Source organism: Alligator sinensis, unplaced genomic scaffold, assembly GCF_000455745.1.
Source record: "Alligator sinensis unplaced genomic scaffold, ASM45574v1 scaffold592_1, whole genome shotgun sequence".
NCBI classification, from domain to species: Eukaryota; Metazoa; Chordata; order Crocodylia; family Alligatoridae; genus Alligator; species Alligator sinensis.
Window position 1 is genome coordinate 133304 of NW_005842214.1, and position 25995 is coordinate 159298.

The 25995-nt window shown below is 44.1% G+C and overlaps 1 protein-coding gene across 3 annotated transcripts in view; it reads right to left on the reverse strand.

Annotated features, from left to right (window-relative positions):
- CUNH11orf49 (chromosome unknown C11orf49 homolog) overlaps window positions 1-25995 on the reverse strand; it is a 129784-nt gene that overhangs the window by 72895 nt on the left and 30894 nt on the right. For all 3 annotated transcript variants that reach the window (XM_025207948.1, XM_025207949.1, XM_014521442.2), the window contains one exon: window positions 8819-8949. In XM_025207948.1, the coding sequence (XP_025063733.1) occupies window positions 8819-8949 (131 nt within the window). The remainder of the gene's footprint in view (window positions 1-8818; window positions 8950-25995) is intronic.

Sequence of the window (25995 nt, forward strand, 5' to 3'; positions counted from 1 at the left end):
GGCCAGTTCTAAATTATTCACACGTGGCGGCTAGTGATTGGCTTGCTAGCCGTATAGGAGGCTTGAGTGGTTTCCGCCCAAATTGGAGGACTCCACGAACAAGGGAGAAGGAGACTTCACGCTGTGTGAAGATCTCTAAGCGCTGAGGATCCTTACAGACCCAGCGCATTTCAAGCAGGCAACAGAGGTCTGATCAACCTCTAGCCTCTCCCCGTCGCTGATAGATTCCTAGACATATCCCCTCCTGCGCGCAACGAACCGGACCCACGGAGCCTAGCAAACTTCGTGTAGCAGAAGGACCCACGGAGCCTAGCAAACTTCGTGTGAGTCCTTGCCGGATGACTCCAGAGATCTTCTACCTGGGTTCGAGTCCTGCAGGTTTATTTTCCCGTCGCCGAAACCCTTTGCGACGTACCCTCGTATTTTCATCTTCCCGTCGCCGGAACCCTATGCAACGTACCCTCGTGCCCTGCAGGTTCGAGTTTTGTTTTCTTTTCTCTCTGTAACCGCAACTTAAGCAAGCTTTCCAGCCTACACCACTGCCATCTCGGTGTAAGTAAACAATCTTTTAAAACTACCGCTACACGTCCGTGCCTAATTCCAGCTCAAAGGCCTTCCCTCTCCGCCCCGGCGTGCCCGGGCTGCTGGCCACAGCCCGCGTGCAGCGCGAAAAGGCTTGGGTCACTCCCGGCCCGCACAATATTTACATCCCTATTTCCCATCGTGATACTTATCACTCAGTAGGGACCGACCCCCACCTGCCAATTGGTGGGGGGGCCCTGCTTGTGGCTTGCTCCTGATCAGCATGGCAGCAAAAACTACGGCTTTAAATATGACACCATTTTTGCCTCCTGCCACTGACTGGTTGAGGGGCCACAGACAGCTTTGCTGTGTGCTGCTGACTGGTAGGGAGCAAAAACAGTGCTATGTTTAAAACTGTGGTTTTAGCTTCCCTGCTGATCAGAAGGGAGCAGAGGGGTCCTCCGCTAAATCAGCAGCAGGTGGAGAGCAAAGGACAAGGTACATGTGGGTGAACATGCAAGATTAGAGGAGGTGACGTGCACTTTACTTCCACTGTGAATTTGGTAGGTCCCTACTTATCAGGCCTAACAATTCTTAGCTGGCAAAAGCTAGCATCACCACAGGCCAGGTACAAATGTAAAGAGAGGGGATACTCTAGATCAGCAGTTCTGAACTGGGGGTACATGTACCCCCAGGGGGTACATGAAGCCTCATTAGGGGGTACATGAGATAACATCGCCTAGAATTAAAATGTTGGTTGATAGTAAGCAGCAGCAGCAGCAGCAGTGTTCACACTAATACGTTTTGGTATGTTTTGGCATTTGACACTTGGGGTTTTTTGCACAATTTTTTCTGTGCACGGAATAAATAAAGTTTGTTTAAAATGAAAAAGTCTTTGTATGTTTTGCTGTTTTTATAATACACGATTACATGTAGTTTGACATAAAAATTAATTTCCCATTGAAAGGGGTACGTGAAGTCTCACTCTAAGACCAAGGGGTATGTCGACCGAAAAGGGTTCAGAACCACTGCTCTACAACATCAGTAACAAGAACTTTACAGTCTGATTCAGTTAACTACAATTAGTGGTGCTCAGCAGCACAAGACAGCAGGGATTCTGTAGTGCATTGTAAAGAAGCCCCCATATACTAACATATTAGGAGGTAGATGCAAGTTCTGTTGGGAGAAACATTTTTCTGCTCTAGAAAGAGGCTCTTTCCTAATATCAGTCTTAGGAGGTATTCTACAAAGAATCATACAACAGCACAACACAGTTTCACTGTCTAATACAAACTGCTCCAATACACTGCTCCAAAAGGATTAACGAAATGTAGTAATGTCAGACTCTAACCAGCAAAAGTACATATTGCAAGAGGCAGAGGTTGAAGAGTGTCTGATGCATATATTACAGTACTGAGTCATAGAGTCAACAGCAAAAGAGAGAAACTAGGAGGCCTCAGTCTGAGGGTAAACAAGTTCTGAAACTCCAGTGTAAAGAAAAAAAAGAATTATTTCCTCAGCACTAACAGTTAGAACTGCAAAAAGTGTCAGCATAGCAGAGACTTGTGTTTCACAGGGGCTCCAGCTCTCTTCTAACCTTTTCCAGGAGTTTGCATTGAGATACAGCTTCAAGAAAGCATAGGTTTGGGAGTATATATATAAAGGGATCAGATCAGGACATGAAGCAGGAAATCTCTAGGATACTATGTTGAATTCTGTGCACTACATACCCTGAAAGCACTGATAAAGTTCAGGTCTGGATAAATACCATGAACAGTGTATTCTACACCTCCAGCTTAGCTCACTGAGTTAGAGATCACTGCAACTCAGTTTACCTGGATGCAATGCAGAAATTCCAGCTTGCATAAAATGCAAATATATATTACTTTAATGCGAGGGGCTTTAGCAAATATATACATTTCCTACTCTTTTCCCTCTACCAGCTTCCAGTCTGCTTTAGCTATTAGTTCAAACCATTTCTGTCCAGATCTTTAAAAGTCATTAGCGGGTCAGGACCAAGTTCCATCAGCGATGACACCTCTAACTATAATTCACCAAAACAGCCATAGTTCTCTTGGACAACACAGCTCAAGTGAATGAGAATCAGAAAGCAAAGGTTCTCAGTTAAGGTGGTCCAATTTAGAATAAGCTTCCAAAGACGACATACTAAAGACAGAGTCTGACCACCTTTAGTGCATGGTGTAATTTTTTTTTCTCCCAAGAAAAGCTTCCCCAAAACCAATAACAAAAAGCTTATAAAACAGCTCAGGTGTAGACTATAAGCAGATTTTAAAAATCAGAGGAGGAAGAGCAATACTTCATGATGCCATGTTTAGTCTTTATTATGTAACTCTTTGTCTTGACTAAGCAACTGTAGATGACATAACAGTCTACAAAGGCTGTAAGCACTAGAGAGAAGAGTAATTTAGTATACAGAGTTATAGCTGGCACTAGCAGGAATGAAACAAAAAAACCAAAAATATTTGCTAAATCTCAGAGTAGTCTTGTCAGCATCTCTGGAATAAGAGTTGGGAGTTGGATAGCCCCTAAGTCTTTCCAACCTCTAATTGTTATTAATTATATAGATATGGTATTGCTCTAACTTTTGTAAATATTCCAATCTTTCCATGGGTCTGGGCAGTCAAACAGAATTGGCCACAGGTGTAGCTGATGTACTGTTCTCTCCAGTGGGTCACAGTCTTCAATACAGGTTCATTACAGAGTTGTTATGCTTGGTTTAAGGTGGGTACAAAGCACCTGATGACACCAGTTCTAGAAGGGTTACTCTTCCGTCTTGGCAGTTGGGAATGCAGCCATGGTGAGGTAACCTATACACACAATGGGGAATCTGAAATAGTTAGAAGGGGAATATGAAATGATTAACCCCAATATGACATTGACTATAGAGTGTAGTGCTTATGGGGAGGGCTAGGAAAAAACCACAATGGCCTCTCCATACTTCTTGCAGTTTTCTGCTTCAGTGGTTTTTAGCATCTAAAGCTGACAGTTAGCTCCTTCTGTATGGAAGGACAGAATCCTGCATCTGGATCAGGTACTCTGTCTTTCTTGGAGGCAAGCATCATACTGAGGCAACAGCAATAGCTGATAAAATGCTCCAAAGAAAAGCAGGGGTCTGGAAGGACAGAGTTTGGCTCTACACCAATTCAAGGCATGTGTGCGCTGATGGCCCTGACTGAGCCTCCCTCCTTCCCCATGTGTTGGGCCTGAAACTCTTAAAGTAAAATTCCTTTAATTGGCTGGAGGATATTTAAAAGAAAGGACAAGGGAAGGGGAAAAAACCTTTTTAATTAAAACCAGAGAATCACCCAGACAAGAAAGCCATGGGGGTAGGAAGAGGCACGTGTTGACCTTATGAAACTTTGCAGCAGGTCTCGGTAGGAGCTGTTTATGCTGCAAAAGCACAGTTTTAATTAAACAGTCCCAGAAAACAGACAAGCTCAAAGAACAGGTCACCTAGATCTCAAGAGGTCACTTTAAGCATAAGCAGAGTAGAGACAAAACTCCTGCTCATTTGACCTTCCTTTGGAAGAGCCTGTTGTTGTTAAGACACAGTTCATTTGTACAGTATCTCTCAGCATGCAAGCAGATGCCCACCATGGGAGATGTTTTGTGTACTAAATCTGAAGTAATGGGGCTACCTTGACCCCACAGCATTCTAGCATGAGACTGAGCAAATCTTGTTGGCAAAAAGGCAGGCCAGGGAGCCTATAAAAACACAGTCCACTTCACTCTCCTGATGGGGGATTATATATCGAAATAAACCCAGCTGTATTCCCATCAATGTGTAGAACTCCAGATTTGTGCATGCCTACTTGACCAGGCTTATCATTAGAATGGCAGAAAACTGTTTAAAATGAAGTCCCGTACCCAACACACACACTTAGGTGTGCCATATTAGTGTAAAAGTAAGGCAGGGTGGCACTTTGGAGACTGATTCAGAGAGACATGAACTTTCATATGCAACAGCCTTTGTCAGATATTATGAATAGACTGACAGAAAGAAAAGACTATATATAGAGGGGAAAGGCATGGGGGAACTGACTCTGCTAAGATCAATTGATACGAACAAGGCAATTAACACACTGTATCACTGTCAAACCCCAGGTTTTCTGATTTGGCTGAAGTTTTACTATCTGAAGAGTTTTTGGTTACTAGCATTTGATGCATCACTTTACATAAGACCTGGCCCACCTGAAAGTGAACAGTTCAGGAAGGAGGGATAAAGGGCATGCAATCCAAAAACTGGAGGCCACTGAGAATTTCTATGCGTCGGTTGAGTCATATAAAGTAAAAACAGCTGCACCTCTCCATGAGAGCTAAGACACCATGAAGATAGGGCACAAAATGGGAAGGTGAAACCTGGTAGTAAATTCAAGAGAATCCTTTAATGTTAGTATACTTCTTACTTTATCAATAAATAAAGCAAAACTGTACAAGTGTTCAGAGTTCCAGTATAAATTATTTCTAAAAGGGGAAAGGAGATCCTTTGCTGAAGCTACATGCAGCTCTTTGGACTGGCGTTTCATATGCCTTGTGAGTGAGCTAAGAGAGCTCATAGTGAAGTATGTGCATGCTAAGTCATGGCATGTTTATTACAAGATTGACAGGCAGAAACAACAAATGCCAGTGGAAGGATGTTTTCTTATACAGTGGGAGCAGCTAGCAGGCTGGTTGAACTGGCATTTAATTCCTTTGCTGAACTGTCAAAGATACAAGTGGAACACCACTTCCAACACGGAGCAGGTTACTCTGAAATCCCATTATAACACCAGAACAATACACCCCTTTCTCATTTCCCAGTGTCTATGTTTGTAGAAGTTTAGAAACTGCATCATTCTATATCCATAACTTCAGTTCTTCCTTCCCTTACTTCTGTAGGCTGCATGTGTATATTTAGTCTCTTCATATATCCTCATTTGTGGTATTATGTTACATATCTCCTCACTGGGCAGGCATTTATTTTACGTAGTTGTTTTCAGGGGGGAGGGGAAGAGAGTGCCAAAAAATAGCAGTCGCTCATTCCAAAGCAGAAATTCTAAATTTGAATAGAAGATAAAAATTGAGAGCTTATGCCTGGCAGTGAATTATTTCCTGGCAAACAAGAACCAGGCAATCACACAGGGATACAGAAAAATGCAACAAAAGCAGTCCTGAACTAGGGAAGATTAAAAATAGCAGAGGCATCCTGTGCTAAGAGACTTAAGGCACTGAACAGAGAGGTGCCTCACCCAGAAGAAATTCTTACAAGCAGGGACTGATCCAGAGGACTAGAATCATGAAATCGTGATTTTGTACAGAGAGAACATATGTTTCCCTAGTGTTGCACGTGGAAGTAACATCAAAATCAATATACTGACAAATCCAGTCCCATATTACCTATGTGTAAAGACATACAATCCTTTATGTACTACTTGTGTTTGCATGAGTTGGTAATTTGTCAGTTGTTTGGCTCTAATGCATAAAATATTGGGTGATGTTCTGATCTCTCTCGTGAAACTGTCTAGAAGTTATTTTACTACAGGTGCATGGAATGGAAATTCAAGTGACCCATTTAGAAAACACTGCCTGTTGCTAAGACACATTTCAGCCTTCTTACTTATGGACCAGAAGTCCCTAGTAAATAGGATGGAGATACATGAAAACAAGATTAGTGTGTAACTTCTGCCTACAAAAAGAAAAAGGGTTTGGAGAACTCAACTCTGTATGTAAGTGGTTGGATGAGTTACTGGCAAAACATACTCTAATGATGTATTGGTTTCTACTTCTAAAAACAAGACACACGTCTGTTCAAAGTCCAAGAAGTGCATTAGTTATCTAGTATTTTTTCCCATCAGGATAAACAACTGTCTTGAATTCTCCTCTCAGGACCACACCCGGACAGTAGTTATGGACATTTGGACCTTTGCCTCCAGAGCCCACAGCTATGAAGGGCTACATAATTGTATTCGCTTCCTTGATCTATTCAGTTTTTTCATGCAAATATTAGGAATAAACATGAGACATCCTGAATGTTTACATCATGAAGACAACATCTCATTGATCTTTGCAAACTACAACATATACTGTCACTGACCTGCTCTGGTGTTTGGCTGGGATCAGTTGATGGATAAGAAAGCGCCAACTAAGCCATATAAAATGGAGATTGTGCTAGGAGCACAAGTGAAGCACTTGCCACTGCACAGCTCTCTTCACAATTTGTGGACACATCCTCCACCAGCAACAGGCCTGCCATTTTGAGGTGCTCCTACATTGCTCATTGGTACTGGGATCTCTCAAAAATAAGAGTAGGTAGCAACCTATATCCCATATTTGTTCCCAGTGATCTGGCCTCAAAGAGTTCATACCTTCCCTACCTGGACTGATATCAGACAGTTTACTCCAGAGGCATAAGTAACAATTTTTATGCCCTGGAAAAACCCTGCTGGTAGTGGTTTTGGGGAGGGGGACATAGGACCTACCTACCTACTTTGTGGTCAAAAATCCTGGCTGCTGTTACTGCCTTGCTTTTTGCCTATCTCCAGCTGTTGCAGCAGCAGTTACTGCACAGGCAGTGTCTCTGCACCCAGCTGCTGCTACCAGGAGTCTCCACTCAGGTGTCCCAGTTAACTCAGGGCTGGTGCCTCATGTCATGTACTTACCATAGTTATACTGCTGGTTTACCAGAGCTTGAAAGCAGTATCACATGTTACCCAGATTACAGGTAACCTTGTAGGTAGGCTATTGAGAAGCGGCAGAAACAAGTCTACAGTCCAACTTTTTATTTGCTTGCACTTCAAGACACCAAAACAAACATTTATCCCGAAGTCCATTTGGCTAGGAAGACTCAGGAAGTGGGAGGAGGGGGTGCACAGATTGGAAGGAAGTCTTTTTTAATTTGCTGAGTTCAACAAATTTTCCTCTAGCCTATACCCCATATTTATAGATGGCTGATTCTAATATTCTAATAAATTATCTCTGATTGGTTTTATTTAAATTTCTTTGTTTCACTGAAACTTTTGGTGCTGGACTGACCCAGATGTCTTGTGGACTTGGAAGGTGTCAATTAGCTTGGATTTATATCCTTGGGAAAGTAAAAGGGAGAGTTTCTCTCCTTTCCTTTCCCATTGTGGGATGATGTTCAATGCTGTTCTGCTTCTTCTTTATTTTAGTTTATGGTCTTCTCTGACAAGGCTGTTTTGTTTCTACAAACCATCTAAGCATCTTAAAAATATATCTATTATAACAAAATAGTATCTAATACATTTAGTTACATCAATCACTACTATACTATTTTAAGATAAAGCTATGATATAGTATGTTTGAATTATTTAATGGATAGTACTCCCTGATAATGTCTCTTTCCAGGCCTTGTGTTTTGTTCAATTGCATAGCATTTCTGGTTTAGTTAGCCATATAGATGGCTTCCTTTACTTTGCTAACCAAGCTAGTTGTCACATCTGCAAAAGTTCATGCTATGATCACTCAGGAATAAGCGTTGGGGACTTCTGCTTAGCCACGCTTCTGCAGGTTGGCCTAGGCCCCTTGAAAATGGCCAAGGATGGCAGCACATGATAGTGATAGGTTAATGAGAGCATGTCTGCTGACTATACTGGCTTTTTCTAGATCAAGTTAATTTTGCCTTTTGGTCCCCATTTTCAAGGATCTAAAAAAATAGAAGAGACTGGAAAAATGTCACCTTATTCCCCACTGCCTGGGTAACTGCTCCTTGGAAACAGTAAGGAGCACCAACCTTTAGGGTAAGATATGGCCAAGAGATAGAGCTTTGTCTAGGTCTAGCCAAAAGCTCTGATATTCACTGCAAAAGGAATGAAAAACAAGTTATTATAAGCCTCATATTTGCCAGTTCAACACAATTTGACCTTGCTCTTGTACAAAGCAATGCAAAGCATATTTATTTTAAACAAAAAGGGTGGGATATCAAGAACCTGTCCCACAAGAGAAAAGAACTAATCTAGAACATCACTTGACACTTCCAGTCTCATGTTGTTTATTAATCTTGGTGTTGCACATACCAGAGTGTTAGGTACAGAAAGCATTATAGACTAGCATACAGTAGAGATTACGAATGTGAGAAATCAGAAAATATTTAATTATTACTGCCTATTGCCTGTTTATTGGGCAGTCAACAGATTAGAGTGCAGAGTTATTGAGATAATGATGGATTTTCAAGTGGAGGAAATTGGAGGGAAGTGGGAGGGAACTGGAGAGGGATGGCTGGGGGGGCAGCCCCCCCCTCCCGCCAAACCAAACAAACCCCCAAAAACCCAACCCTTACCTCCATTTTTGCCCACTGTTCGGAAACATCTCCAGAAAGTCCGTAGATAGGATGCCCTATTATGAGGGGTGGCTTGCACAAAGCTGAACTCTCGGAACAAAATGTGAGTTCCTTGACGGACGCTGTTAAAACTATAGAGATAAAATCAAAACAGACAAAATGTTAGAAATCAGAACCCAAATTGGACACCCTCAGACCATCTCAAATGGTTAAAAAATAATAAGAAGAAGAAGAACAACAACAACAACAACTTTGGAAAATATTATACTTTACAAAGCTAATCTCCCAGATTTTACAGTTTACCTTCACCTCTTCGTTAGGTGGAAGCCTACGTGCAAAAGCACACCCTCAATCTCAGGCTTCTATTATATGATTTAAGGGCTCTTGAAACGCATAACAACTTATTCTAAAATAACCCAAGGGGTGTCCACGGGTCATTTGAAAGCTTTAGAGACTGAATGATGCATCTTTCTTCCTCCTGAGCTGAAGAAATAGCTGGAGTTCTATTACCATATTTGTCCATCTGTCCAAAATGCATCTTCCTTTTGCGCATTTGAACTGAGTTTCCTTTCCCTCTACAATCCTCCCTAAAACCACGACACTCCCATCTTAACAAGGATATTAGGATTTTGCTTCCAGAGAACTGGTACTTTCTTGTATTGTTGGTGCAAATTCACTTTCAGTTTTGGCAAGATCTTAATGGCAATTCAGAGTGAAGCTGACAAATGCCTTTGGTAGGGAATGTCTCTACAGTCTAGTTTCCTATTCAAATAGGAATAGGCTTTGATAGGCAACTAGTTTAAGTTTTATTGTTTCATGCTCAAACACAAGTGGTCCAATATTTGAGTTGTAATCATTACAAAATATCCAATAAAATACTAGTTTAATAAACTTGTAGTTAGATTTTGTTCTCTCTCTCAGATTTTGAAGAAGCATTTCTGTTGACTCCATGTGTTGTAAAGGATTAGAAATGCCCTTTTAAGATCAAATTAAAATCAATATGCAAGAGAGACAGAAACAAATATAAATATTATAAGCCAAAGTTGCTATGATAGCATCTCCTCAAGTGAAAAAGGAACCATATATGCATGTTACTGTGCTTCTTTCAAGTAGGAAAGAAAGATAGGCACTTCAGAGAATCATTAAAAGACTCCCCCAGAACAGCAGCATAGTGGATCTCTTGTAGAAGGGCTAATGAAAAAGACTGGGATTCATTCAAACAGCATCACAGCAGAGCTTCTCCATTAGCAACTTCCCCAAAGGAAATAAAAGTCATTAGTTAGGGGAAATCCTTTGGTTAGCTATTTTTATGAAACAAGATCCTGTATTATAACTTGATAGTCAAATAATTTGATTACAGACATACCCTTCACAATACAGAAAAGGTCTCTGAGACACAACAGCAAGCAGAAGTTAAAAGAATGGTCCCCATGTCATTTAAAAAAAAATGAAAAAATTATATTGTTGCATTATGGCTCAAAAAATCATTGGAAAGAGAACAGATTCTACCACCATGGTCCACAGATAAAACTTTATTAAAATAATGTATTTCTTATACCATACTAGAACAATTGTAATTAATTCTAGTGATGCCTCAAGAGACGGCATCATGAGATTTTTGAAATATAAAGATCAGAAGCCCTTTAAATGGACACAAAGTTAATCTGATTTTTTTTCACTAGTTACTTGGCAACACTGCTACAAGTCTCGACTCTTACAAATTTATCACAAGTTTCACAATTTTTGGTCTTTTTCCTAATATCCCAGCTCCTGGAGACATGCAACTAGATGAGACTCTGAACTTTAACTGGAAAAAGGGTGTGTGTAGACAAAATGAGGGGCATGTGTGCATGACACTTTACAGTGGGTTAAATGCTGTTGCACTGCTTTAATAGCATTGGTGTTTGCATGCATTGGAGGTGTACTGTGCATTAATTCCAGCCACTGTAGCACATTCGGCAGCCTAATGCGCCTTAAATGACTTTGGGCCGCAGCAAACTAAAACACACCCGAGGAGTTTTAGTTTGCTACCCCACAGCCACCGGAGCAAAGCACCGGACTCCACGCGGCTCATGGGCTGTGCGGGCAGCCTGGCAGCAGCCTGGGAAAGCAGGCTCCACTGAACTAAAAAAAAAGTGGCGAGCCTGATCCCCACCCCCCGGAGCCTGCCTGCCTGCTTGAGTACCCGGTCCTTCCCTCCATGGCTGCAGTGCTCCACAGGACTGCCTGAGTCAGATGCCTGGTAGTGACAGGGGCAGGTGCTAATGATTCCTGGCGGAAAGCCCTTAGGCATGGACCTTCATGGAAGCAATGGTTTTATGATGGTAGTTTTATATGTGGAACTGAGGTGTGCAATTTGGCAGCTGCAATCATGACTGAACAGACCTATTTAGGGTTCACTCTACTCACTCCAGATGGGGAAGGGGATAGAAAAGATGCCCTAAGCATAGTCTGTCTCATTTTACCTTACTGGAAAACTGCATCCAGTAGAATCACTCTATCTGCAGTACAAATCAAATAATGCAGGGGTTCCCAACTTTTTTATGCTGTGGACTGGCAAACCACAGACCAGCAGTGACCGGCATACTGTGGGCAAGCAGCCAACCCTTTTTTATACCGAATTGGCTGCCGTACTTCTGAGTCTGCAGCAGGGAGCAAAAGCAGAGGCCACTATCAGTGGGTGCGGGGCACGGGGCCACAGCTCTTGCTGCTATGCATGCCCCAGGAGGGCTGCAGGCTGGGGGGCTGTGCCGGGCTCTTCCTAGGGAACGTGTGCCCCCAGATCTGTGTGCTGGACAAGAGCAGCAGCCTGTTTTCATCTGGTGTGCAGATCTGGGGGCACGCACCCCCCAGGAAGAGCCCGGCGCAGCCTCCCCAGCTCACAGACCTCCTGGGGCGCATGCAGCAGCAAGAGCCGTGCCCCACACTCACTTACAATTCCCTCCACTTTGCTCACTGCTGCAACCCCAGGAGCGGCTGACGCCACCTGCCTGCTGGATTTATGAGGTTATACTGTACATGCATAGTCTCTCACAGAAAACATTTGCTTTGGTTACAAAGAAGCAAATAATGTCCCACTGTACAGAGGAGCTAGATAAAACTCTAATTATTAACTTATAAGAATGTCAAGCAGGATCAAAGATGCTACTGGAGAGGCAAGAACGGTTACGGCTGTCTGGATGCTTTCAGACTATGTTATAGAGGAGGGGTAGGCAATTATTTTAGCTGGAGGGCTGCTTAATGAGTTTTGGTGAGCTGTCAAGGCCCACAAGGGTAGCCCCACTCCTAGACATGTGCCTTACCCCCGGTCACAATTTTGAGACTGGAAGTTCCCCCCCAACCCCTGACCTTTGTCACCAGAAGTCCCTCCCTGGCCCCTGGAAGTACTCCTTTGGGGGTTGGAGGGGGTTGCCATCTTTGAACCAGAAAAAAAACAAATCATACACTAAAAGTCAAACACCTACTATAACATATTTTAATTTTATTCAAAAAATATTTTTGTCATGATTTGTGTTTGTGTAGTGTGTACATAGAGGTGATTGCATAATAGTTAAAAAATTAAGTCTCACTCTTGTATATTGTTTGTGGGGAACTGTGTGGAGTGTGGTTGGGGATGGGTGTGTGTATATGGTGGGGTGTAGGGGAATGTGTCGGGGAGGGGTTGTGTCTATGTAAGTGGGGAGGCCTGGGGTATGTTGCGGGGTGTGTACATAAATGGATGGGTTGTGGGAGTAGTTTGGGTGTATAAGGGAGGGTCGGCAGGTGCCGGGCCCCTCCCACATACTCCCCACCATGGCACAGAGGCTCTCAAGGCACTTCTGCGCAGGCACTGCTGTCCAGAAGCACGCACCTCTGGCTAGAGCTGCACACAGCAACAGCCAGGCCAGCCTGCCTCTATCGTGCACAGCTCCCCATGACACACGTGCAACTCAGGCATCACCAGGGGGAAGCCCCGTGCAATGGAGCCAGATGCCTTCCCTGCTGCCTGCCATCACATGAAGCTGCCAGGACTCTATTGGAAGTGGTTGGGAGCCCCAGCCTCTGTTTCCCTGGCCACAGGGAGTGGGGAAGGCAACTGGCTCCATCAGGCAGGGCTTCTCCTTGTGGTGCACAAGTGCTGGGAGCTGCACATGCATCGAGGGGCGTCCCATGTGATAGAGGCAGGCTGGCCTGGCTGCACTCCTTGCCACCATGTGCAGCTGTGGCCAGAGCCGTATGCCACCGGGCAGCAGTGCCTGCATGAGCCACAAGCACCCCAATTGCCTGCCACCTCCTGCTGCTGCCACCAGCAGTAGGGGCTGTGCACCACTGGGGGAGTGTGTGGAGGGCCCCCCCACACCCAACCACCCTCCCTCACACCCCACCCTGCCCACCTGAGCTCGATGCACCCACTGCCCCCCTGGGCACGGGCTCCGTGCTCCTGCCAGCCCCATAATACCTGGCCCCACCCAGTTGCAGCTTCTTGCCTGAAGCTCTCTCTCCCTCACTTTTCCCCTGGGGGGCACTGGAGCTGGGGGGGTTGGGCAGGGCTAGGGGAAAGAGGCTGCAAGTAGGCTCTGCAGCTTGATCAACTCCGAAGTGGAGTTCAACCTCCCCCCACCCCCAACAGGCGAAAGTCAGTTGGGTCAGGAGGGTCACTAACTCATGGCACTTTATGTAAAGCAGCATGAGTTAGAGTAGGGGCCTGAACATCTGTTAGCACCCATTATTCTGTTCAGCACCAGTAAGAAGATGGTTTGTATACAGAACAGAAAGAGCCACTTTTACCCTTAGCTACTTAAGCAACTACTTTTAACATCTAGACATCTGATGTAACAGCCTGCAGGGATGTCCTCTAGAAGGAAAAGAATTTGGATATATATATATTTTTAACAAGCTCCAAAACTGCTGATTTTAGATCTAGCAAAAACCTCAGTTTTTTGCCGTTCTACACAACATCTCAGATGGAGAAATTTGCACATTGAAGTTCCCAAGAATGAGATCCCTGACTCATCCAGTTGCACTAGAAATTAAACTAAAGCCCTCATTAGTTCACTCTAATATGCTGTTAGCACTTGTGCTATACTCAAAGGTTTTGTTAGGTAGATGGATAATCCCTCCATTAGTAAAAGCTGCCTTTCCCACCAGTGTAGTGAGGGAGAGAGAGAGGGAAAGGAAACACCACATACAGAATCTTGGCTGACTGTGGAAGACGTGAAAGGTTTTTACAGTGGGGACTTCAGTGTGTTTTCACTCCTTGTCTTTACATGCGCCACTGCCGCCAAACCGCAGAAAGGAGTCTCTATAAGATGCCAGCACCAGGAAGGATGTTCCTTGCAACATATTCACTTTGTCTATGGGATGGGTACAAGCACATGAGAGGAAGAAAGAGGGTTCAGGAGGACATGGTGATAACACAGCCAAAACTCTCAGAAATGGCTATGCTGGGAACTCCAGCACTCAGGTGCTGCTTCGCTGAACAGCAGCAGCTTTCAATGGATCTTTGTCTTTGGTGTAATTACATTTTGGCACCTTGCCAGAGTTCAGAAACTTTCAAGCACTCTTTTCAAACCTTTGGACTTCTAAATAGATTGTAAAAGTACCAGGATGCTATGGTAACATCCCAATAAAAACCCACCACACTGGTTACCCTCTGCCTGCTGGAATCAGGCAAAGCCAGTAATACTGCAGAATGAACCTCCTGTCCTAGAGAAGGACAGAAGAACTTGGCAAGACCCTGGTGGCCCCTGGGCAGGTGCCACCTTTGGTTACTAATGTAAAAAACTGACCAAGTGGGAGGACCCCTCCATCAAACAGAAAGCAGGGAAAACTGACTATTGCTCCCTGACTTAGAGAATGGAATTTTCTTTTGCTGAAAATAAGGGAGAAAGAAGGAAGGAGAGCTCCTTTTCAAAAAGAAGCTCCAGTGCAAAGGATGAAAAAATAATCACTGTACCTCTTACAACAGGGAATAAATCATATAGATATAGTGTCTTATGCAGAATGAAGATACTCAAATTTGAAGATGCCACCTTGATGATTTGAGGGTGCAAAATACAGCAGAACTAGCTCTGCTAATAGAAATCAGTGAAGTCGCAGGGTTTCAAAAAAGTTCTGACCTTTAAAAAAAAAAGGTGTACAGTACCATACAGTTGCTAACTACACAGCACGCACACACAACACACACGCTGGGTTCTAAAACGACAGTGCAAATTCTGACAGACTTTGGAGCCTTCCAATTGTCCATGTTCTAAAATGTCAAAGCTGGTCTTTTTCAACCCTGGCATCAGCAGATAGGGCCACTGCTGCAAAGTATCATAAGATGACATACAACAAACTGTAGTTGTTGAACTGTGACTGACAGCCAAAGGCTACAGCTACTAGATAATGTATTTACCCATCTTAAGCTTCCGAACAAATCAGTGGAGTTTTAGTCAGCAATCCTGAAGGATTGAGGTGACATATCAGCAGTCACTGGTATGTCTACACATGAAATTAATTCAATGCAATAAATTCTGGCACAGATGGTGCCGGAGTTTTTTGTTCCCAGGCACAGCATTTACACGTGTGCCTGGGACCACAGCATGCTGAGCCAGGGCAGCTCAGCCCTGGCTGGCAGGATGCCTGGGGGGTCAGCTTGCCAGCCCAATGCTCTGCCTGCTTGACTCAACATGCTGCAGAGGAGCTGACTGGGGCACAGGGCGCTATAGTCGGGGGCTAGCACCATCATGCCCCAGCACCATCATGCCCCTGCACTGTAGCACCATCATGCCCCAGCCAGCCCTGGTCACCGTCTACACATGCATTGCGGCAGAGTAAATAACTCCACTGTAAAGTAGTACTTGTGTTGGGCAGTACTATCCTATGGCAGAGTTAGTTAATTTACTCTGGCCTAGTAGCACCGCTCTTATAGAGAGCGGCACTTTACTGTGGAGCTAACTAGGCAACTCCACAGTGAGCATCTCGTGTAGATGCATCCATTCAGTACAAAACTACCACATCCAGTGCATTTGTCTTCAGCATAACAATGAAGTCACTCTCAGGGGGGAAAAAAAACCTTTTTAATGAAGCTAATCTTGTGTTTATAGAGGCTCCTCTTAAACAAGACATACTGTTGATTCATTCTAACAATTGGCTTTACAAAGGAGAAGGCCTTATTGAACAAGGAGCAGATGCAAAAGGATCATTAGCCCTCTTTCTAACCTGGGAAGGTTAAACCACATAAACACTGCAAATGCAGAAATCAGGGTTCCAGGCTAAGTACAGACAGTCAAAAAGCCTGAGGCTGAATTGATTCAATCTTCACAGGCTAGTCTAAGCTGCATAGATTGAACCAATCAGCAAGTGAACAGACATCACTTTTGATTCCAGAAATGCAGCCACATGCCTGCAGAGGCCTAGGCCAGAAGCCAGGAGGTGCTAGAGCACACCTTCCTACTCAGCTGGAGAAAGACAGCTTGAGCCAAAGCTAGCCTACCTACCCTGTGATCAGGAGTTTGCAGGGGAGGTGCAAAGCATTTTGGGATGCTGGGGAACTGTGAGTTAACTTGAATCTGGAGGGGACAGAATTTCTGGAACAGAAGTTCAAAAAACTGATTTATTCAACATTCAATAAACTAGATACACACCTTGCCGGGGTCGTTTGACCCCAGCATTCTTTCCTGCCCATGGCAAGGTGTCAGACTTGATGATCTACTCAGGTCCCTTCCGACCCTACCAACTATGAAACTATGGTTTAATCTAAACCAGTTAAATCTAATACCACATCCCTCCAGCTTTATATTAAACCGGTTTTGGCCGTTTTGCAAACGGTTTATGTGCACTGAACTTCTGTTGTGTTACAGATTTGAACCAGTTTCCAATCTCTTATACCGCCGTGTGTGTAATTTCTGTCCCTAGCCCCAAAGATCCTCTTTCTGTGGATCACCTACCCACAAGTTTATTTCAACTGAAAAAGGAGTTGGGAGGAACATGACTCAAAAAGTAGATTCTTTTTCATGTTTCTTGGACTGGGCTCAGGAGAGGATTTGACACGGCAGAGTCAGTACAGTTGGTGTGAGGATTATTTGTAAGTACTGTTGGAAAAGTAATGAACCAGCAGCACCTGTGACACAGCTCAGAGTAGGCACTGAACTGGTCTCCTGATGGTGCACTGTGAAAGACTAAAGCCCTCTGAGGCCAGGTTCTGGCTTCTTGAGGAGAGGATTAAAAATGTAAATTAAATTGTTTAAGATTTAAAATCTATATAGTATGTTCTGCTTGCTCTTTATTGCCCTGGATTCCTATATCTTTGAAAGTCTCCCTCCCTTGCCTTGCTAGGTCAGTAATTTAACACCCTGAGATCTCAAATCAAAGGCTGCAATGACTTTGCTGTGCTGAATTATTAGCCCAGGATATAAAAAAAGAGAGACAGAAAACCCTCTAAAACAACAGAGGCCTTTTGATCAGAGCACCATACTGCAGCTCCCCGTAATTCAAGCTGACCATTCTTATATAGCAGGAATTAAGGACTCTCCCCACCAGGCAGGGCCCTATTAAAAGACAATATTTGTTTGAAAAGGGTAAGCAAGCTGATATGGATATAATAGGCCACATATGGGGGGCCCTTTCTGCTCTGAAATAAAGCTGCTTAGAATTATGAGCTGGGAAATCCAGTATTCAGGAAGATGGGAGGGGGTATAACATAAGAGGGTAAGTAGCCACACAAAAGTGCTTGATGGTACTTAAGGAAAAAGGAAGGAGCTTTCAGAGATAAGTATCAATCATGAAGTACTACAGCTTTCAAGCTAATCAGGTGCTATTCCAGGTTACACTGAGTTTAAATGACACAGGCCAGAAGGGAATTGCTGGCACAGACACACAGGTTTATTTTTTTTACAGCAAGTCAAAAGAGCAATAAAGTACACACCAGGGAGAAGGCCACATGAGCACTGGTACAGAGTTTTATGTAGGTCACGAATGGTTTCAACTCCCTCCCCCCTCCAAACAAAACCAAAAATTTATCCTCCTACAAACTCTGCATGCATACTCCTGCCTCCCCTTCTATCGGCTTTGCAATTTCTCTCTCCTTTTATACTCTGCTTTCTGCACATCCTGTTACAGCATCTGATGAAGGAAGCTTCAGCTCATGAAAGCTTGTGTTATATGTATCTTATTTTAGTTAATCTATAAAGTGCAAATCTACCTTGCCTTCTGCTTGACTTCAAATTAACATAGCTAACTACATCTCTAAGTATGATCTAAACAGAGACTGGATTCTTATCCCATTACCTGGATTAGTTTTTGTGATCTCTTTGTCCCAATGGGTTTGTTAATTGTTTGCCTCTCCTAGTACTGCTCTCCTTCCACCTTCTCCTTTCCTTTCCAGTCTTTCATATTCAAATCACTCTTCATTTGATACACTGCATTATGCATGACCTTTTATAGCACGGGTGGGCAAAATACAGCCCACAAGCTGGATCCAGCCTGCCAAGGTATTCTATCTGGCCTGCAACAGATTCATTGGCCCTGCCTAGCCCAGGTGCAGGGGGAAAAGAAGCAAGGGCAGCCCAGGCTGTGGATAAATGCAACCAGTCGTGCTGCCCTCAGGCATGTGGCAGGAGGGAGGCAGCGCAGCAGCTAGACTAAGCTTCCAGGTAGCCCTCATGGCAGCTGCTTACTCTGCCTGGCTGCTGCTGCCAGTGGGTCTCCTTCTGCCAGTGTCACTGCTGCCACCGGAGCTGGTCCCCCTGCCTGGGCACCCAGGCCCATCCACCCTGCACCTACAGCTGGGGGTGCCAGATGGAGCGAGTTGGTGGGCAAGCCATGTCTCTATGGAGACTGGCCCAGGACCCCCATGGGCTGGGTGCACTCAGCTGGGCGGATGGGGTGGGGCTGCAATCAGATGGGGAGCAGCATCTGGAAGTGGGACAGGTGACCAGAATTGTAGGGCAGTGACACTGCTGGGCCAGGGCCTGGGACAGAGCTGCGATCTGCTCCTCATATGTCCCTGCCCATGGAACCAGCACCTGTTGCAGGGACATGCAGGAAGCAGATCACAGCTCTTCCTTAGACCCCAGCCCTATGCTGTTACCACCCCATGATCCCAACCCTTTCCTGGATGTTGTTTCCTGCCAGCCCATGGCACCATCCCATCCGACTGGCCAAGCGCACCCTGCTGGCAGGGGTCCCAGAGACCTTGCCTGCTCCATCCGGCGCCCCCAGAAGGCTGCTATTCATTATGGTAGGGAAACTGTTCTGGTACCTTATCTCAGTGGCTTCTGAAAAGTTACAAACTGTTCTTGCAAGCATTTGCTGATGTTGCACCTTCAGCAACATCCACAGTTTGCAGACTAGAGAGAGATTCTATATAACTGGTCCTGGCCGCACTGGGATCAGACATAGGTTAGCTAGTCTATTGAAAACACAGCACAAAATGTGCCAGGACATTGCAACACACTTCAAGGACAAATAGTAAAGAAACAAAACCAAGAAAACCCCTAAGGTCCATTCCAGCTTCTCCTCACTATTTCATTCTGAGTAATGAGAGAATATTCCTTACACATACCACTTAATTCCAATTTAATATAAAATTTTAAAAGAATGGAAGAGAAATGCCAAGTACTCCTCAAACCAAAGTTGTTGTCTGTGCCCAGTAGACTCTACTCACATTTTGAGACATTTCCCAACTCTATGATCTCTCCAAATGCTTCATTAAGAACAGTTAGAACCGATGCAAGGAAAATAGAAGAATGTATAGACAGATGAATTCAACAATGGTTCTTAAACACCACAAACACTTTAATGGGGAAAAAAATGTCCTTGTAATGTGTTCCATAACACCATCTCTCCTGAAAACTAAAGAATCACGCTAAAACCATTCTTTAAAAAACAAAACAAGCCTACAAAATGCCAACTCCCCCCACCCCCAATCAACAAAGAAGGTTTGTGAGATTTTCTGTGGCTGCAATTTCAACTGTGCAGTACTACTTATCTGAATGCACCATTTATTTATTTATTAGCGGTCTTCTTCAGATCACACACACAGTTGCCATATAGTGTTTGCCTGCCAACCATCTATACGGTAAGACTCTCAGCTTGATCCACAGCAGCAGTCCAGGCCAACCTTGGAACCTTCACTGAATCTGAAGGTATGAGGTCAAGCTTGCCATTGCCCATCTTATTGTCTTTCCTTTTCCACAGGAAGTTACCTGGGTATGCAGACATCAAGGGCAGGAAGTCCCACAATTTCTCATTCCTGGTTTTTGGTCTTTCCACACTCCATTTTCTCCTTCTACTGCCTAAAGCAGAGACAACCCGTTCAAAATACAATTCCTAGAAGGGCTCAATGTCACAAAAAAGAACAACCATATAGATAGATTTGGCTCAGGCTACAAGGTGATACCTATGAGAAATCATAGCTCACTACGACCCAAGACAGGCGAGGATGACCTCAGGTTCAACCTAAGTATTGGTGCAGGGACACACATACTGTAACTGCAGAGAACCTGCACTGTGAGAGCAAGTATAAAGGGAAAATAATTGTTTTCTACATAGGTGTATAGAGAGCAGACTCCATATGGAAAAATGGTGAACAGACCCATTTGTTCTGGTGATGGATGTGTAATTATCTACTTTTCTGAGGTGTGGTTTTCCTATGCATTCCAGTAGTAAAAAAGATGGAGTTTGAATCTGAGCACAAGTAAATTGCCTCCCAGAGTATGCTAGTAACTTGGGGGTATGGTGTTGAGCAGTGATTTCAGTATGGAATGACTTTGTTTCAAATTACAGCCAGTTCTTTGCTATGTTTCTTCAATCTCTGACTTAAAAGCTCCTTCACTTCTCCAACACTAAAAACAGAAGAAAAGCAGACATTTCCATTTCCAGTTATAATTGAAAAGGTAGAGGAGGAAATAGCCCTCAAAATATCACTGATATTGAAGACCACCAAAACACTTACAGAAAAAAAGACGGAATGGAACAAACCAATTTTAAACCCAAGATAAACACAGTGATCACTTATGAAATGACTAGGCTCCAAAATAAGTTGCTGCAAAGAAGCGATGATGAATAGTACTGAATATAAGAGGCTCCATAAGGATGCTTTTGAGAAGAGCTGTGGGCTGCATATCCTCCATGTTCCAATGCCAATTATAAACTGGGGTAGGAGGGGGGACATGTATCAAAACATAACATATGAGGGGAGAATAAGAAAGATGAACACCCTAAAGGAAGGTTTGGCTATTCTAATCCAGACAATTGTTTCCTTTTGATATTCAGATAGAAATCTAAGGTTGTTCTTAAACTGAAGCTTCCTACTGGCACCCAACCGTACCCTTTTCAACAAGGGCAACACACATACCTACACACACATATTAATGATTTGTTCACAATAATCATAGGTAATAAAAGCTTGGAAAATAATAAACTCCATAAATACATTTGATGAACTCAAATATTGCTGGATACTGAATGGGACATAGTGCTTAAAAAAATAGAGAGTGTTGTTCTAAAGGCCAGATTAGAGCAATAGCACTAACACAGAGAGATGAAGTTATATGACTTTGTATGCGCCAGGGCTCTGGCCAGGAGTCTAGGGAACACAAACAACTACCTTTCTGTTGCATTAATTAAAATCATTTTCTATTTGCTATGATCCTTAATCATCAGTCCCCTCCCCACCACACACGCACCAAAAAGATGCCAGGGGAGAGGTAGGAGGGCAGGTGGAAGAAAGGATCTGACCCAAAACAGGTTTCTGCCTCACGTGAACAGTAGAGAACAGTCGAAACACAAGCACAAACTGATGTCTAGGTTAGTGATTAGCTACGTTTCTACAACTTGGCATTTCTGCTAGTGGCAACCCACAGTGATCTGCTGCACAAAAATATCAATCTGTTTTCCACTCTGTCTGAGAAAAGCTGGCAGCCACAAATGATGTCTCCATTTTCAACTCTTGCAGTTTTGTTTTTCATCTTATTAAATGGATTTGGCTGACTGCAACAGGACACAGTAGGGCTTGAACCTTGGCCAGGACACAGCCAAAAGAAAAAAAATGGGTTACCAGAGGACTGATTTTGTTTCATGAAAGTAATGTTTTTACCATCAGACTAAAACCTATAAAAAGACAGAAGTTTATAAAATAAACACAAATAATAAGACTGGAAGCTATCAAACATGAGGGTCTTATGGTGAGAAACAAGGAGATAGAGAAGGTCTCTAATGGCTTGATCACCTATGCACATGTAGGATAAATTAAGGTTGTGCAGACAACCAAGACATTCTAAGCTTTTTCCTAGAAAAGTGCTTGACCGCTCCTTTAACATAAACAAAAAACAAAATTTAATCATGCAGACCCCCCATGAATCATTACTACGGTTTGGACTTTTAGATCCATGGCCATTCTCATTAACAAGCTAAGGAAACACAGACTAAACAAAAGTCCTGTAAAGTGGATACAGAATTGATTGAATCATAATGCTTGATGATAGTCATCAATGGCTCAATGTCTAGTGGGGAGGAGGTATCAAGTGGGGTTTCCCAGGGGTCTGTCAAGGTCTGGTATTGTTGAATATCTTCATTAATGATTTGGATGATGGGATCAAGTGCACACTTAGCAAATTTGTGGATGACACAAAGTCAGATGGAGTTGCTCATACTCTAGAGAATAGGCCTAGGATCCAGAATGACCTGAATAGCCTGGAGAAATGGTCCACAATCAACCAAATTAGATTCAGCGAGGACAAGTGTGAAGTTCTGCACTTGGAATACTCTAATTGCATGTATAAATAGTGACTGGGGAACAACTGGCTAAGCTACAGTACTGCAGAAAAGGACATAGAGGTTACAGTAGACCATAAGCTAAGTATGAACCAACAGTGTGTTCTTGTTGCAACAGTATACTAGGTTGTATTAATTGGTTACTTGCAAATCAAGGGAAGTGATTCTCCCACTTTATTCCACGCTGGTGAGGCCTCCCCTGGATCTCACCTCAGTTTTGGGCCATACACTTCACAAAGGATGTGCACAGTTTGGAAAGAGTCCAGGGCAGAACACCAAAATGATCAGGGGTCTGAGAGATGAGGCTTATGAAGAAAGGCTGAAAAAAAATGCCTAAAGTTATTTAGTCTGGAGAAAAGAGGAGGGGAGGATTTGACAACAGTTTTCAAATACATGAAGGGTAATTACCAAGGGAATGGAGATGGACTTGTCTTTGTAGCCATAGGGGACAGAAATAGGAGCAATAGTCTCAAGCTGTAGCAGAGGAAATTTAGGTTGGACATTAGGAGGAACTGTTTATGAGGGTCGTCAGGCATTAGAATAGGCTACCTAGAGAAACTGTGGAACCTCCATCCTTGGAAACTTTCAAGAGCATGTTAGACAGACACTTGACTGGGATGGTTTTTTCAGGGATGATCCTGCCTTGAGCAGGGGACTAGATGACACCATGAGGTCCTTTTTGGCTCTACGACTGACATCACTTGAGGCTTCTATCATATGAGCTAATGGACAAACTAGTTGAAGACAGCAACTTATCTATCTAAATCTGCCCGCAGAAAGAAGAGAGTTGCATTCTTTGCAAGCTGAATTAAACAAAAATCACACACAAAACCACCACACCATATTTACCAACCCCACAAATAGTTTGGAAATTTTCAACCTCAGTAGTTTCACCTAATGCAGAGGTTCCCAACCTCGGGTTGCAACCCAAATGAGGGTCGCGGGGGGCAATGCCAGTGGCGCTGCACACAAAGGATGAGCTGCGCCACATTCCGGGGGCTCCCGTCCCCAGGCTGCTGCCGCCGCCTCACCCTGCTCCCAGCAGCGGGTCATGGCAAAAAAAAGTTGGGAACCACTGACCTAATGTTATAGTCACCTAAAAAAAAGATACTGAGGGTTGTACAATCTTAACTAGAGGCACTGTTTCCTGTGTTGTGTGATGGTCCCATGCCTGCAAAACAGGCCACCCTGCCCTGTTGGGCCGTGTTGCACCTAAGCCTATTCACCCATCACAACTTGTTCCCTGGTTTACCTCTGGAGGTGGTGCTCAGTGGTTCCTTTAGGGGTTTAGGGGCAACTCCAGGACATGTCTTCTGTGTGGCTCCTCCTTCCCTTCACCCCACCCCTTTCCACTTGGATGTTACGATAGATCCAAGTAGCACCTTGGCATGATCATGGGGTTCTTTCTTTCACGCTGGGGCTTAGAAAGAAGGGGCTCTGCAGGTTCTTGCTGTTGTCCTATTGCTCTCAGAAAATCCCAAAACAATAGAAAACTTAACCAAAAGAGGTCAGCCTGAGTGGTGGGCTGGGCAAGTGCTCACCTCTGTGTGGGGGGGATTGGGTGCCCAATGCACTCCTTGCTCTCTCCCTTTTTTGAGCTTTATTGTCTTCTCAGGGACTCAGCTTTCTGCTATCAGTTCTTCCCATCCAGCCACTGGGCCAGGTGTGCCACAGCCCTGTGGCACTCCACATTGGGCTTGTATGGGGCCCAATGCTCCGCCAGTCCCCCATCAGCATGCTCTGGGCTTGTGGCTGCACTAGTGGGGCATACAGAGTCTGTGGAGCTCCCTGCCGGGTTTCCCCCTGTTTGGCACCCAGAGGGCCCACTGGGCTGCCCTCTCCCAGCCCCACCTGACTTGCAGGTTTTCAGGTGATTCTTGGTTTGTGGTGGCAAGCAGGCTCACGTCTGTGCTGAGCTGCTCATCAGTTGAGTCAGGCAGGCTGGCATCCCCTTCAGTCTTCTGGGCTCCATGGGTGAACAAGCCCTCTTTCATTCACCCAGGCTTTTCATTCCCAGGGAGCATAGCGGGCCTCCAACCAGCTATTAGGAGTGCATCTGGGCTTTCCCTGGTCATGTCCCTTACAAAGCATGTGTGTGCTACTCCCCTGGGCACACCGGCCATCTGGGGAGGTGCCAGGCCTCTTCCAGTAGTGGAGAAGGGTATCCAGCTCTATTTCTGGAACCCGGATGCATCCCACACCCCTGCCGCAGCTCCCAGGCCTATTTTAAGCATGCAGTCTCCCATCTCCAAGCTAACCACGAGTGTGTTCCCCAGCTGCATGGTGTCAGCCATTTTGCTTGCAGCCCAGTCACCTGGGCTGTGGTGCTGAGTACATGGGGTGGATGTCTGCCACAGTGGGCTATAATAATTCAAGGTTGTGGGAAGCCACCTTTGAAGTACATAACAGAGTATGCTCATAGAATGATGCAGATTAAGTCAATATTTGGAGACACAGGTTTATCTATACAGGGCAGGCTGTCTTTATTCTGAGACAGAAGAGGATGTTAGTATATTGACAGTTGCAGCTGAAAAGAAGCAACATGTCTATAGCAAGGAAGACTTAAAAAATGAGGGGTGGGGGGGAAATGCCATGCCGTCAGCCATTGTCCTTGAAGATACGGGTAAGTTAGTAAGAGAGAGGCCACAGACATTAAGATTTAGAGAATTAGCCTTAACATTTACATGTGAGCACTTTTACAATCTAACACTGCCAGTCAAAGGTTTTTTTTTTTTTTTTATTTCATTTGGTTACATATTTGGATTCATCAAGATGTTTGTTCAGGTGTAAGATCTGCAAATGGGTGGGAAGAAGTGGCCCCAGTTGCCAGTGTGTTTTAAAGTGTTTGCAATTCAATTCCTCTGCCTAAGACTGACTTAGGGTATTTGATTTTTTTGTGTTTACACAAACTGAAATTTAGTTATATAAATATACCTTCTGTGAACATCATACAAAATTGCATTCAAACAAAATGTTTCCAAAGCAAATACAATAGGCAGATGGGGTAAAGTGAAAGTAACTGTTTAAATGTAACTAAGTATATGTTGTCCCACCTGCAAGGAAGACAAAGAAACAGTGACCTCCCCTGACTTCTTGACTGGGAAAGTCTATTGCACATGCCTCACTAATGTAAGACTGTACAAACTGGTATCCTCACAGAAGCTTTAGCCCTGATGTAACTGTCTCACTACAAGTGTAACCACTGATATTTTTACTGATTTTTCCTGATTTTTCTGGGGAGATCTCTCAAATACAAAGTTGCAACTCCTTCTCTAATATCCTCTGAAGAAACAAACAAGCTCAGATTTGAAAGTGCCCTGGCACCAGAGCCATGGCCAAGAGTAAAGCTCCTTGTCCCAGGGTGAATGTTTTCAGCCTCTTTCCACTGATAACTGAAATGTAAGGAGCAGCAGGCTCTTGCCAGTCAGGCAGCACTCTTT